A 15,907-nucleotide genomic window follows, 5' to 3' on the forward strand; every position below is an offset into this window, starting at 1 on the left:
AAAAAAGGGATATATACATCAAAACCCCCTATATATATATATATATATATATATATATATATATATATATATGTGTAGTTGGGAGGTAGGAATGCCAATTTATATAAGTAAACTAGGATTTCTGTGAGACTGCTTTATTTTTAGACTATGTTGGTGGTGATTTTTTTCGTACAGTGATTGGGATTCGGAGTTGAATATATCACTCATCGCCCCTAATGGGCCTTGTCTTAGTTCACCAAAATCATCTATGAGGCATATACAAAACTTAATTTAATGAGTAATAGGAGGTTAGGGCAATTGGATGCGGTAAAGTTAATATACATATATATTATTTTAAAAAAGATATATTTCTAATGAGTTAGGTTGCTCAAGAAAAATGTTAACATAGGTTGAACAGAGGCGGTTGATAAGAACTGCCTTTAAAACAAGAATATCGCATTAGTTCGACAACCATCGTTGATTCAAAATATAGTAGCGGTTATAACCGCCACAAAATATAGTTTATTTTTGCAGATATTTTAAAACTCTATATTATCTATATATTATAATAAAGCAAACATGATAATTTGGCAAGTTTGACACGTGTCGGCTAATTAGAGTGTTAGGAATATATCAAATTTCTATTAATAGAAATAATACTTTATTGTGCAGATTTTGTTTTTTAAGAATAAAATTATACTTCCATTACATCACGACTTTATACATGATGCGTCCGAAGTTAATGGTCAATTAAAAAATAAGAAAAATTAATTAAAAATAAAAGATTTTTTTATTAAGAAAAAAATAAAACTTTCATTATATCACGACTTTTATACATGTTGCATCCATTGAAAATTTAATGGTCAATTAATAAATTAAAAATAAAATACAATACACTACACAGTTTTTTTTTGAAGGTATTTTGTATGTGTCCGTTGAGAAAGTTAATGGTCAATTAAAAAATTAAAAATAAAATACAATACACCAACACTACTTGACAATTTTTTGAAAGTAACTGTTTTTTAAACACTATTTTATCAACTACCGCTTCAAACTAATTTAATTAAAAAATTTATAGACAATTAAAGAATTAACAATAAAATACAATACACAACGATTTGAAGGTAACTGTTTTTTAAACACTATTTTATCAACTACGGCTTCAAATTAATTTAATTAAAAAATTTATTTTATTTTATGAATTCTTTTAGTGTGAGACTTTCTTTCTTAGTTCGTACCGTTCTCTCCTCAATAATCTTTTATTTTTTGTGTCTCATTTATAAATATCATTCATATTATCTCATCTATACGCAATTTGCTCTTAAATTTTTCTATTTCAAAGATTCGTTAGTTATTTTTGTGTTTATCGTTCTCCGATGTCTGAAAAAAAAAATCAGATTTTATTGCTTCAATTTCTCCAAAAAATGAGTTATCGAATTTGGTTGTTAGAGTTGTGTGATTATGGTTGTTGTCTGATCTCAATGTCAAACATAAATTTTATGCGATGAAAATGGTATTGATGGATGACAAGATTTAATTATTTCTTTTATAAATTCTAAGTTTTAAATTATACACAAACTTATTTGTTATGTTATTAATTTAACAAATTTGTGTTTCATATTATGTATTTCTTTTATAAAGTCAAAGTTTTAAATTATACACAAACTTATTTGTTATGTTATTAATTTAACAAATTTGTGTTTCATATTGCTAGGGTGATAAAATTCAAGCAACAGTGCGAAAAATTCTTATTCCTCGATTTGAGACTACTATTCGCAAGGGAGTTGTGTACAACTTTCGTTCTGTCGGTGTTGCGTCTAACTCTCGTGCATATAGAACAACCAGACACCAATTCAAATTGAATTTGCAAAATAGTACAATGATCCGAGAATTAGAAACCAGTTTGGTCACAGCCTCTTCGTACTCATTGATTTCATTCCCAGAAATTCGAAATATTGACATGGATTACTTGATTGGTAAGTTTATTTCAATATGTCATTGTTATTTTATTTTAGTTATTCACAATTTAATCATTATTATTATTTTTAATTTTTAAATAGATGTCATGGGAATTTAAGTTGGAGTGGGACAAGACAGAGTTTATGAAATGAATGATGTCAGTACAAAATTTAAAGGTATTGAGTTAGAGTCGGATGGGTGAGACTTTTTATATTATATAATTTTTTTTAGTATTTAATAACTTTCTCTATTAATTATTAACTAATTTTATTTTCTTTATGTAGTATAAGGATTGAATGTGCACTGTTTAGACCCTATGTTGATTAATTGGATGCATATTTGCAATCCGGTTATAATCAAAATGTTGTTGTACTTGCTCAGTTTCTAAAAGTGAAGATGTTTAATGGTAAAAGCCAACTACAAAATGCAATGAACTGTACTAAGCTTTTATTCAACCCTGAAATTCCTGAGTCAGTTTCTTTCAAACTCAAGTAAGGTTAAAAGTAAACTAGAAGTACTACTAACTAACTTATTCAAATTTTTTATTTTATTATTTTTATTAAAATACTAATTTTATGCTACATTATCAGACACTCGCATAACTTTGACTCGCCAACTCAACCATTGACTCATAAGAAGGATACTTCTCATTTGAGTTTAGAAGAAGAACTTTTAAGTCTTTTCCAACGCATGACTATAGAGGAACTTAAGGATTGTCAAAATGTAATTTTCACACTTTCAATGTCATATCAATTACAGTTCATTTAGTTTTGTTAATCATGTATTGTATTTATAATTTTTACTTCTTTTGTAGGACATGGTTTGTGTTGTCTTTGGTACAGTTAAACATATTCTTGGTGAAGGTGATTGGTGGTATGGAGCATGTGTATGCAACAAAGGAGTTGTTATTGAATCTAAAGGGTTTTTTTTTGCCTAAAATGTAAAAAATATGTATGGACAATTGTGCCCAGGTGTATTTAACAAATAAAATTGGTTTATGTTAATTTATCTATTCCTTAAACTATTATTGATGTTAATAAATTTCATTATCTAATTTTGGTAAAAGGTACCGTATTAAGGTTAGAGTCGTTGATGATATTGATTCTGCTACCTTTGTCATATTTGATCATGACGGAATTTCGCTAACAAATAAATCATGTCTAAATTTGCTTCATGAAATGGATCAAGTCAGTATATTTTCTCAATTTGATTGTATCTTCAACCTTTATTTATTATTGATGTGGTATGATTATGTTTATTTTGATGATCTGAATTAATGTTTTTAACAACAATGTGAATATTAGGATCCACAATCTGATACCGTGCTAAAAGAAATTGGAGATTTGGTTGAAAAACAATTGCTATTTAAGATAGAGGCAAAAAATGATGTGAACTCAAATTTTTAAAAAATGATGTGATCACGGAGAAACATCGGTGATAAGATTTATATACCAAAGATGAATTTGGTTCCATCTGATCCATCTTTCCCATTTAAATTCTAGAGAAGACAATTTCCATTGTCGTTGTGTTTTGAAATGACCATAAATAAGAGTCAAGGTCAATCTCTTTCTCAAGTTGGTATGTATTTAAAACGACCTGTATTTACTCATGGTCAGTTCTATGTGGTTATTTCACGAGTATAATCGAGGGAAGGATTGAAGATTGTTATTTTAGATGAAGAAGGAGAACCATGTACCGACACCAAAAATGTTGTGTACAAAGAAATTTTCAATAATTTGTAAACATGTATACGACATTCTTTTTACGGTTATATTTGTTTATTGTAAGTTATTTTTTGTATGGAATTGAATTGGTAATAAAATTCATATTATGTCTTTAATGTCAATAAAATTATGTCTTGAATGTCAATATTAATTCAAATTGTTATGTTATATAACTATTTATCAAAATAGTAATTTGTATCGTGCAACGCGGGTTACCCACTAGTTGATTAAATTGCACAGTTAACTATGATTGTAACTACGGTAAAATATTTTTTTAATTAATTTGATATGTTCAACTCTTATTAAATTTCTTTTATTATTCTTAAATTTATTTAATATTTTTTTAACGAACTTTAAAGTATTGAGCAATGGTGACTCTCACGGCGATTAAATTTATTCTATATTCTTCTCCTGAATAGTAGTGGTTATTGCAACTAACATAATTAACTATGTTTTTATTTGGACAAAATTTTAATGAAATTGCAAATTCAAAAAATTAATGAAAGTTTATATTATCTCTTTATTTTTATTGAAATTCTAACTATAGTTGCAGCCACCATTCCAAATTTCACATTTATCTCGAAGTTATTCACTTGTTCTTCTTTTTTAACTTCAATTTACTTTTCCAAAAATGCAAATAATTGAGCCGCTTTTGTTTCACGGGTTTTGTGCTCCCTCTTTCACTCCATTTTTTATATTGAATTTCACTCTCTCTCACTCTCACTTGATCTCTCACATTCCCTTTCAAATTGTGATGTTTTGAAGTAAATTGCACTTGTTGAAAGAATTAATCTTAACCGTGGCACTTTAGTTTTTTAGACATTGATAGAAAATTTATAATTTAAAAAAATTAAAGTGAGCGGTGTTTCTAATTTAGAGAACAAAAATGTTTAAGAAAATAAATTTAGTTTAATTGAAGTAGCAAAAGTATAATTTAACAAAGCACGTGTACATTTGCGTGACGAGGAAGAGAGAGGTGTTAAAAGAGTTGAGTCTATATTAGCGCCCCTCTCTTTCTCCGCCAGGGAGGTTCGGAGACACCACCACAATTTTCGGTGGCTCCATTGATTTTACATTTCTCCTAAAAAATGCCGCTATTCTCCAATTCTTCCACCAGCTTCACCGCCACCGCCACCGCCACCGCCACCGCCTCGGTTAACTCCGATCCGAATACGAGGTTTCTCTCCAATTCACGCTTCAATTCCAAGCCTACACCTCGCATTCTTCCCCTCCCTCAGGTACATTTTCTTCCTCCATTCTTAACCTCTTCTTATTTTTTCATCCGCTATTTACTTCGATAATTTCTATGCTGCTAATTTCTCGTATATCCGATCGCTACATAATCATATCCGCATTTGAACTTCGATTCGGTTATTTTAACTATTTCAATACTTGAATCGATTTATATGATCATGATGTTGCTAGTTTTTCCGTTTGAGGATTTGAGCTTTGTGTTCAGTTGCGTGTTGTATCAGTCAGTAACAGTGTCTTTAAATTTCGCCAAATTGAGCGTCACAAGTTATGAATGGATTATATGTTTCTTTTTATGATGTAGAATGAGAAATTCAACGTCTCTCGATTGGCTCTTAGTCACTCTAGCCGTGCAGTTGCTAAAACTAGAACCATATCAAATGCATTAGTGCGCGATACTGTTGGACAAAAGGAAGATGTGGCTAGCTCCTCCAGTATTTTGGTAATCTTCACTGCTTATTATATATGCACTTCTATGTGATTCATTTATTTGGTTTGGTATGATGCATTTTTTGTCTTCGTTTATTACAACTGAGAGGCTTTTTTTGTGTCTCAGGCATATGATTTGATTCAAGGAGCACTTGTAAGTATTCTTTATTTCTTGGTTCTCCATTTCATCTAGCAGGAATTTGTTTGTATTTGCAGATAGTTAATCCTCTCACTCACTAGATGTATTAGTGTTTCATTTGGTCGATTAGGACGCAGGTGTGAGCATGTGTGAGTGCTATATTCATTTACAAATTCATATCTGGTTTAGTTTTTCTTTGCTGGGATGGTTTCTGGCCGAATGTTTTACATTAATTATATAATCATTCATAACGTTAATAAAGTAATTCTAGGAACCATGGATTTTTTAAGAAGCCAAAATGTGTATCTTCCGGAAAATAGAAACAAAATAATGAATTCACTGTACTGGTGCTTGAAAGAGGATGGTTCACTATTGTTCGTTTTTCACTCAGTCTCAATTAGAGATGTTACTATTAAGCTGTTGCCTTCAACAGTTTAATGATATTAAATTCTTATGTATACAACAAAAAATTGTTAAAATACACTAAACCATTAGTCATTGAACATCATGCTCAAAATCCTTCATACCAAATAGGTTTGAAACTGTAAGTGGAGACTGAGATAAAAGTTTATTAAATAAAGGTCTGGAACTGTATAAACATTTCAGTTTCAATAGACTAATATACATAAATTGATTGGTATACAGGTGAGGTGGAGTTCTGTTATGGACAAATCTTTACCTGATCCACCAACAGCTGTCTTTCTGCATGGGATCCTTGGGTCCAGGAAAAACTGGGGTGAGTGCTACTGTTTCTGTATAATGTGCATGGTTATTGTGTTGCAGCAATAGTTTCCACCTGATCAAACTACTCTTGTCTTCTACGCGTCCTCAAAACTCATAGAATTTTAAATTACCTTTGGTCTTGATGGGAGATGTGCATATTAGTAGTAACTGTGTGATCATGCGATAAGTCTCGCTTTCTAATTCAGGCAAAAATGGATCAACACTTTACCATTTTATCGTTGGAGTTTCAATTATGAAGATTGATCAATGATTTGCACTCTAATTTTTCTTGATTAAAAGAAAAGATAGATTAGTGTCTGCTACAAGAGGAGTGCCAACAATACACTCTTTAACACAAGCTTTCTAACACACTCTATTTGATTAGTTAAAATTTACAAAGGTCCTACCAAAACATGTGGGTCTCATATAAATTTGGTGTGACCCATGTGTATTTTAACCAATCGAAAAGAGTGTGTTAGAAAGTGTGTTAAAGAGTGTATTGCTAGCATTATTCTTGCTACAATTTCAAAGCTCAATTATTTTGGTTCTTATATTTCCAATTCCATGTCTTTATTTAATTATTTATTATTATTATTATTATTATTATTATTATTATTATTATTATTATTATTATTATTATTATTATCATTATCATCATCATTATTACTAACTGTTTTTGTTGCTAGTGTGGTCATTCATCAGAAAGATTCTGACGAGCCACATTGAAGAAAAATTTAATATTGAAGAATGGTATTTGTGGAATTGAAATTATGGAGACTCAAGTAAAATATTATTATTATTATTATTATTATTATTATTATTATTATTATTATTATTATTATCATTATCATCATCATCATCATTATTATTATTATTATTATTATTATTATTATTATTATTTCCCTTGCTGTTCAATTTAATATTACTAACTGTTTTTGTTGCTAGTGTGGTCATTCATCAGAAAGATTCTGACGAGCCACATTGAAGAAAAATTTAATATTGAAGAATGGTATTTGTGGAATTGAAATTATGGAGACTCAAGTAAAAAAAGGCGTTCCTTAAAACACAATAAGTTGAAGTTTTTATAGGATTCCATATGGGTTATACGCACAACTTAGGTTAAAGGATAACCTTGTTTGTGGACATTCAACTTATTGGAGAGTTTGACATAGGCTAATGGTTCTATTGCCAAGGTTTCATGTTTTGCTGATAACATATAAATAAACTAAATTTAATTTATCCATCCTTCTTTATGATTTGATGAATTATACTTCCTTTTTAAATAGTTAAGGGTATTATTGACAAAACAATATTTAATGTTGCGTTGAACTTTCAAAACACCAAATAATCATGAACAATTTATTTTTTGCAAAAGACAATTAAAAAGGAACGGAGTATCTCTTTATCACACACTCACTTGATATGCCTCTTGTATATATATATATATATTTGTGTGTGCGCGCGCGCACGCGCTTGCACATGTGGATATAGGATGTAAGGGGGCGGGATGGCGTCCCCTAAGCGTCCGAGAGGTTTCCCAGCCATGTTTGGTACTTGTCCAAGCCAATAAGAAATAACTTTTTATCGGATACCTGATGGTGAGTGTTTGAACATATCAAAAGCATTTCTAAAACTTCAACACCTCAAGAAGGAGATGTTCCTGATTTTCATAGATGCAGTTGTATTTCTATTCTTGTACTTTTATGCATGATTCAGTAGTGTCACTAGCATCCCTGTGTGATTTTGTCAAGGGAATCATTTGAAGTATTTCGATCAAAAGGATGAGTGAGCATCGATGTGTGATTTTCTCAAGGGAATCACTTGTAGTATTTTGATCAAAAGGATGAGTGAGTCGCTTATCCTTCGCTTCCTAATTCAATGAAGTTAAATCTTTAATTTTTTTTGCATTCTTCTTTTGTTGTAGCTCTCATTTGGTCTCTCATATTTGGGGAAGATATTTTTACATAGTTATTGAGCAGATTTAAATGGGAAAGAATGGGTTGTTAGTTTCATAATTCATTGCTGAAAGAATGATATTTCAGGAACTTTTGTAAAGAGATTGGCAAGAGAGTTTCCTATGTGGCAGGTATGTAGCTGTACGTTTTTGTGCCAAGCTTTTTATGTATTTTACTTGCCATATAATTATTTCTATTTATAGTTTTAGTATGCATTATTTATGACTACAAATTTAATTTTCATCTAACAGTATAGAGATATTTACACTATCAATGAACCATGTATTTCCATGATTTTGAAAATGTAAAATACTTTACGAAGTGAAAATCTTAGTTGAAACAATGATGGACACTTTCTTATTTATTGATGATGATGGTATACATATGATAAGTATGGATTGAATTATTATACTCTACTAGTAGACAATATTTTTGTTTTTCAGGTATCATCATAATTTATGACTATTGGATTGCAATGCAAGAACATTCTAGATGTAAATCAATTTGAATCCCAATGTTTCTTGTGTTTGTATCGACAGTTTCTTTTAGTAGACTTGCGATGTCATGGCGATTCAGCATCAATCAAGAAGAGAGGTCACCATACTGTTGCCTCTGCTGCTCTAGATGTACTGAAACTGGTATGCATTTTTAACACGTTACACATATCATGTTTATATTCTGAGCATGCTATAGAATGGGGCAGGGGTTTATATGAATTTCATGCCACACTCTCCTGGTGGAATTCTAAACCTTGGTTTTATGAGGTGAATACCTAGTGTTCAACTATTTGGGTGTCATCCTGGGTAATCACTCCAATCTGGCCCTTCTTTATCTTTCATGAATCATGATTTATGGTCTATGTCTAGTTTGGCTAATTGAGTTGTTGGCTTTACTGCTTTATTTCCTTTGATTTTTAGTTGCTATAGATTGTCCTTTCTTTTACATGAAAGGTTAAACATTATCAATTGTGAGAATGAGAATCCTTTGTGTTTTTTCTCTCCTTCTCAATACAAATGTTTTCCACATTTGAGATTTATTATACTTTGTACTTTGCGTACTAACATTTGCCATCTCAAAAAAAAAAAAACTTGCGTACACAATTTATAATGCTTAATCAAACTTCTGCGCTGATTTAGTTAAAGAAAATTGATTAGATTCATATTGTTATGTATACATGTAATTTATTTTTCGTTTATTGTAATGATGATATCCTCTCTATTGTTAGGTTCGAGAACTAAGAATTACACCTCGTGTGTTAGTTGGTCATAGTTTTGGTGGAAAAGGTTAGTTATTGAATATATTTTTCTTTTCAAAAGTTTTGGTAGTCATTTTTTTCTTACATTGTCCTGTATGTTCAGTTGTTTTGAGCATGGTGGACCAAGCTGCAAAACCCCTTGCTCGGCCAGTCAGAGTAAGCCCAAATTTGTTGCTGTTTGCTTTTGCTTGACTGATTTTGGATTAACTTTAAACAGTTTTGATCTTTGTGTTAAAAATATGCTATGTAGTGGCCAATATTTATGTGGCTATTTTAAATACTGTGCACACTACAAAATTTAATGAGACTTCTAGGGTAATGATATGGGAAAAATGGGTTTCTCTTAATCACCCTTAAACTTTAGAACATATGCCTGAGAAGCAGATATATAGGCAAACAGACTCCAAGGATTCTTTAACAAAAGAAGGAAATGGACCAAACATACCAAATACAGGTCAAACAGCAGCAAAATGTGGTGAACAGAGGTCCAAAGAACAGCTGATCCATACATTTGCATTGGATTCCTTGGAGAGTGGTGTAGTGCATGGGGCGGATTAGATTGGAAAAGGCCATTGACCACTCTGGCACAAGAAAATGGACCCGGAAAATGCTCAATCCAAATAAAGAGAAAGCTCCTGATTGAGGAATTCATGACTGGTCACTGCATGGTGTGTGAGAATGGAGATAATTGTGAGTCCTCGCTGGCATTGTGTCAGAGGGTATACTGATACCATCTAGAGGTTGGTGCAGCCCGGGAGTGCAGTGGGGTTGAAACTTACAGTGTGATATCGATCCCATCTAGAGGTTGCTCCAGTCCACTTCCACTACACCGCTATTGCGCACTATTGACAACACTGGTTAGAATGACTTCAGTTTAGTTTAGCAGCCAAAATAACGGATGTCGCAGCCTCTCTATTGTTACACTTCAGAATGAGTTACTTTCTTTCTTTCAAAAAAGACCTTAAAATTAAAAGTTTAGGCATTTTTTTTTGCTTGGGGTGTTTTAGGATTTTTGCAATTAAAAACACTAGAACAGTGTTTCGGCTTCGCACTATAAGGTTTGAGGTTGACCACTATGCTCTGTTGCTTGGGATTGATAACATTGATTCTGACAATAAGGTCTTCTTTAATTCAATTTAGGATCTTTTGGCCACCCCAAATATTTGAGTTTGAGACTGTTTGCATTTAATTACTCCTATGGCTGTGCATCTATAAGACATTAACGGGTTATCAGTTATTAGAAAATATATTTTTTTGTATGTGGGAACCTGTGCGATCTATTTTCAGATTTGTTTCTTGGAAAGACCTAGGAATTGCATGTACACGTTGACCTTACAAAACGGACCCTGAAAAGCTGAACTAAATAAATTAAGCCTATAAGAAATTCAATTTGAAGGAAAATTCAAAGTTGACCAAGATTATAATTTATAGTTATATTTTCTGTCTTGTTTGCTGTACTAGACTATACTCTAATATTCCAATCTATTTGAAGGCTTGGATTCTAGATGCAACCCCTGGAAAAGTTCGTGCAGGTGGGGACGGAGAAGACCACCCAGCAGAACTCATATCCCTATTAAGTAAACTGCCAAAGGAGGTAGATCTTTAGTTGATTATTCTGTTTCTTTTCTCGCTTAATTTGTCTTTTTGAGTAATGGATGTAATAGGGATCTTAATTTGATTTAACATGTTGCTTTTGGTTTGGTTTCTCAAAGTCTAGTAATCGGATTTGACCTTGTTGAGAGTCCCACATCGTATGCGATATAACCTGAAAATGACTTTATAAGTGAGAGACATCCCTCACCTTAGAAGTCGGTTTTGTAAGGGTTGAGTTAGCCTCAATCCGAATTTTAAAATGGTATTAGAGTCTATCCAAAATTTGTCGGACTAACCGCTATTATACCACTTAGGTCATGCTCCAGGTGTCCAGTCCTGAGTGTGAGGGGAGTGTGTGTTAAGAGTCCTTCATTGGATGAGATATGACCTGAAAATGACTTTATAAGTGGAAGACATCCTACACCTTACAAGTCAGTTTTGAAAGAGTTAAGTCTAATCTGGATTTTACAAGACCTGAATTCTTGTTTTGATAAGCATTGAAAATTTTCTATTTTGTTATGACATTCATACTTTAAATTGTGACTAATATCGTGGTATGTGACTATGTGTGAGTTATGTGAAATAGTTATTTGCTAACCTAATTGATTGCTTGCCAACCAAATTCTTGTGGGCCATGAATTTGTATATTAGGGTGTTGTTAGAGATATGCGAATGAGTATAAAAGTGTGAGAAAGATTGTTCGTAAGGTTATCCGACCTTCATTAGGTTTAGCATAGATCTAGCCATCTAGGGTTAGTGGTAAGGTAGTTCTTAGGTAAAAGAGATTGAGAGTCCCATAAACATTAGCTGCCATCTTGTTTTTTTGATAGTATTTTTAATCTGTTTTCATCCATATGTAGGATGTTGAGCTGAACCATGTTATATTGCGTACAATTTGTTTGTGCTGCCTTTTGCTATTATTTAGTATTTATTATGACATCTGAAGAACAGTGTTAGAATGTAATTAGGGTTGTTATGGTAGTACTACACCACGTAAATATAGTAATAGAGTACCCAGTGAGAGAGAAGTCTGGAGGACCCATGGCACATTGCTGAATTTTTTTCTTCTGATAATTGTGTCTTTCTCCATTTATGGTGTCAGCCCCATTTGTGGTCACTATTAAAACTTTATTTTTTCTATTGACTGTCCTTGCTGCTGTCGGTTTTGATCTGGTGGAATTCCACTCTCATCCATTTTGTAGTCTCTTCTAGCGTGTTCGCACATTTGCAGATCCATCTGCCATTTTCGGGTTGCTTTTTGACAAGTTTTCAGCCTAAATTTTATCCATTAGAACTGCCTTTAGCCTCTCTGCATGCTATCAAAATACCAGCTCCATCTGGTCATCTGCTCTTTCTCAGATTATAGATTTATTGTCAATGTTCTATCCCATTGCCGCACAAACAACCAGACACACATGACGGAGCACCTTCTCTAGCAAGTTTATATAAACAGAATGATGAAATGGAATGTGTTGAATGAAATCAATCTTTTTGAAATCAAATTTCACTACTCAATTTTTCTCTCTTTTTTCCTATCTGTTATTACTGTTCCTTTTATGAGCAATTTTTTTTTTTATTGTTGTATGATATTTTCCTTAAGGAAGATCTCTTCAAAGAAGGATGTTGTCAAGGCTCTTCTTCAACAAGGATTTTCCAATGATGTAACACAGGTACAGAACCATTACTTACTTTGATATTGACCACTTTTCAAATTGTGCATGTATTGTTGTTTGCTTATTGATAATTGGATACTGCATACATGTTCTTGGCTAGTTATAACATTAATAAGGCCATGATAGGTGACGCTAAAGCCTAAAGTTAAGAAAAATATTTGATTATACCATCCCTGCCGTTCAATGACTATCCATATTCTTCTGACATTTGGTCGATGCTCCTTTAAAATGACATTTTATGCTAAAATGCAACTACAAGATTATAGAATGCATTGGTGTTTACCTGGTAGACGTGTAGTGGAGTTGGAGAAGTCATTTGTATTGCTGTTATTGTTAGTTTAGTGCTCTTCAGTTTCCATTTTTAAGGGAATATTTTGTCACCCTTTTCTTCCTTTTAATAAATTTTCTTGTCTTTATAGACATTATAAATAAATCAAAAAATAGCAATTAAAACTGATAGTACTTTTTACCCAAAGAAGGACATATTGCTTTCTTCCTAGGTTTCCAATTATGCATTTAATAATTTTAATTTTTTTTCATCAAATAATAATTTGTATTTTAATTGCATTCATAAGCATACTTCTTAAAATATCGAAGGGCTAAATTTGTCACAGCAGTGAATCTAGTGACTAAATCTTCTGGACCTGTACTTTTTAAAAACCAAATTGTTAGTCTTGTTCAAACAAATAGCATTTTAATCAAGAGACTGATTCAACCTCTATGCGGCTTCCGCTATTTTGCACAGAGAAATTTTGGTGTTTCACTATTTTTTGCAATTCGCTTTTGAAAATGTGGTTTGGAATTCTAATCTGCAAAGTAAACAAAAAAATTGTGCATCAGACAGTCAGCTGCGTGATGAACTAACAAGTGTCAAATATTGGCATCTGGTGATAGAAGATGTTAGTTTTGGAAAAATCTATCCTACTGTAGGCAAGTTCGACTGGTTTGTCTATTTGAATTCCGACTTTGTCATATATGCTATAATCGCATCATCAGATGCCTCGTGAATTAAGTTATTAAAATGTTTTAGAGCTTTGTTGCCTTGATGAATAAGTTGGAGATTACAAATAACACAATGCACATTAAAACTAACGAAGATAAAAGAAATAGATGTGTTCTTTTGATTGGCAATATATGTCTATTACTTTTTAACTTGTTTCCCCTGTTTTTCATGTAGTGGGTTGTGACCAACCTACGACCTACCAGCTCTCCTAATTCACGCTTCTCATGGGTGTTTGACCTCAGGGGGATAGCAGAAATGTATCAATCCTATGAAGAAACAAATTTGTGGTACTTACTGTGATCTATGATAACAATGCTAGCTGTAATGTATTGATTTATATCAACCTTCTCTAGTTGAGAGAGATAGGGTCCTGTCTAGTGTATGATTAGGATGAATAATAGTGAGAGGCTCTGTATGGCTGTTAGTTTGATGTTTAATATGTACTGCTGAAGGAATAAATTTCATTGTTAATGCATATACTGATGTCAAGATTAACAATAGATGCAGTCAATTTCAAATTTGAATTGTAATTTTTCCACACGAGATTATTGAGGATCCTGTAATATCTTATGATTTTGTTCATAGGAAAATTGTTGAAGATGTACCTCGTGGTGTGCATATAAACTTTTTGAAAGCAGAGAGGAGCTTACACAGATGGGCTCTTGAAGATCTTCAGCGAATCCATGTTGCTGAGGAGATTGCTTCTGAGGAAGGAGGTGGAGTTGAAATGCATGTCCTTGAAGATGCTGGTCACTGGGTATGGTATATGGTTTTTCTTTTTAGAGTATGGTTCCCTTCTTTGCATGCCTTTCACCTTACATGGCCCACTCTCATGTTATCTTCTAAAATACTTTCAAATAATGTGAGTAGCCACTAACTAGCCCCAGAGCATTGTAGATTTTAGTGAATAGCGAGGGCTGGTGATTTAATGATTTATTATGTACTCTTAGAATTTAGTTTTGGTCTAATTCAACCCCACGAAACTGTCTTGTAAGGTGATGGCTGCCCAAGCATTATAAGCACTACTTAGTCCTTGTCTCTAGGCGACGTGGCACTAAATCCAGCCCCTCCACCCAACACTATAATGGTGCAAGAGGATGCAGTGAAGCCAACCCAAATTCCGCAATTAAGGGCGCTAGTGGCATACTGCAATTAAGGCGGAATTCCCAACATATACTTGATGTTGGTGCTGTTGGGGGGCCAATACAGCATCTTGCTGATAATAGTGAATTTTTCATAAGATGATTCCGGAGTGTAATTTGACAAACGCCGTCTCTAAAGAAACTTTAAGTTGGTTCCTCAGCAATGAAGCATACAGCTTAAGCTTTAGCTTTGTCTCTCTCACACACACACATAAATATACTGGTGCGAATTATCCCTCCTGATTTGACTGAGGTAGGCATGCATGCATGAGGGAAAATTGCATGCTGTTGAGTGTTTCCCAGAATTACTTGTTGAAGTTTGTAGTGATTCAGTTTGTGGTTAGATTCTTTCTTTGGAATTTATTTCATTTGATGCATATTGAAAATCAAATGAGGATGAACTGTGTTTTGCGGAGCTTGCTTGTGACATTATTCAAAATAGGATTTAACTTTGTCTATATAACAGGTACATGCTGATAACCCAGATGGACTCTTCAGGATACTATCACCCTCTTTCCAGGGAAGCAAGACGTGACTTTACGAACTAATTATGTAAGTTCTATTTTGCTTGGGTCCAGTTTCCATCGCAGCTTGATGTTATCAAATGTTCATTTTTTTTTTTCATTTTCCCATTTTTGTATATGCTATTATTTTTTTGCTCTCTTTTTGGGCATCATATTTTGGGAGTTACTCTATTAAATCTCTCAAGTAGTTCTGTATATGATTTTATTTTCTTGCGCTCTTGTGCATCATAATTAAATCTCTCCCACACGAGTAGCTGGTACATCATGTCCTTGTTTTTTCAGCCGCACTTTTTTTCTAAATTCTAAGTACACAACTACACATGAACACAACTTTTAGGGTATGTTTCGGAGTTGGATTTTAGAAGGGTTTGGAGGGGAGGGCTTTGGAAGCTTAAGTCTATATTTTAGTATATATTTGAGATTTTAATAAATTGAAAGAATAACATGATAAAGGATAATATAACAATCTCAATTACACTTAATTTATTTTAAGTAATATTTTATAGTTTCATTAATTTTAAAAAGAAAAATAAGTCATCCTCTATCTTTCTCTTTCCC

The 15,907-nt window shown here is 32.6% G+C and overlaps 2 protein-coding genes across 10 annotated transcripts in view; both read left to right on the forward strand.

The window, feature by feature from the left end:
- The first annotated feature begins 1,483 nt into the window (after positions 1–1,483).
- On the forward strand, positions 1,484–3,344 carry LOC140919014 (uncharacterized). The gene is made up of 9 exons (XM_073364318.1): positions 1,484–1,492; positions 1,694–1,955; positions 2,058–2,136; positions 2,223–2,256; positions 2,320–2,429; positions 2,529–2,661; positions 2,753–2,859; positions 3,005–3,125; positions 3,243–3,344. The coding sequence occupies exons 1-9, from the start codon at positions 1,484–1,486 to the stop codon at positions 3,342–3,344; spliced, it is 957 nt and encodes a 318-aa protein (XP_073220419.1).
- A 1,247-nt stretch (positions 3,345–4,591) lies between these two features.
- LOC101494646 (uncharacterized) overlaps positions 4,592–15,907 on the forward strand; it is an 11,950-nt gene continuing 634 nt past the window's right edge. For 2 of the 9 annotated variants that reach the window (XM_073364424.1, XM_073364423.1), the window contains exons 1-13: positions 4,592–4,900; positions 5,218–5,355; positions 5,470–5,496; positions 6,127–6,217; positions 8,247–8,290; positions 8,699–8,797; positions 9,385–9,442; positions 9,518–9,570; positions 10,907–11,008; positions 12,612–12,677; positions 13,858–13,970; positions 14,269–14,467; positions 15,292–15,377. In XM_073364424.1, coding sequence (XP_073220525.1) covers positions 4,751–4,900; positions 5,218–5,355; positions 5,470–5,496; positions 6,127–6,217; positions 8,247–8,290; positions 8,699–8,797; positions 9,385–9,442; positions 9,518–9,570; positions 10,907–11,008; positions 12,612–12,677; positions 13,858–13,970; positions 14,269–14,467; positions 15,292–15,360 — 1,209 coding nt within the window. In that variant the 5' untranslated portion in view covers positions 4,592–4,750 and the 3' untranslated portion in view covers positions 15,361–15,377. Of the gene's footprint in view, positions 4,901–5,217; positions 5,356–5,469; positions 5,497–6,126; positions 6,218–8,246; positions 8,291–8,698; positions 8,798–9,384; positions 9,443–9,517; positions 9,571–10,906; positions 11,009–12,611; positions 12,678–13,857; positions 13,971–14,268; positions 14,468–15,291; positions 15,610–15,907 lie in introns of those variants that run through there. The other 7 variants (XM_073364427.1, XM_073364426.1, XM_073364428.1 and 4 more) reach the window with 5 other exon arrangements.

This window comes from Cicer arietinum, chromosome 8 (genome assembly GCF_000331145.2).
Source record: "Cicer arietinum cultivar CDC Frontier isolate Library 1 chromosome 8, Cicar.CDCFrontier_v2.0, whole genome shotgun sequence".
NCBI lineage: Eukaryota > Viridiplantae > Streptophyta > Magnoliopsida > Fabales > Fabaceae > Cicer > Cicer arietinum.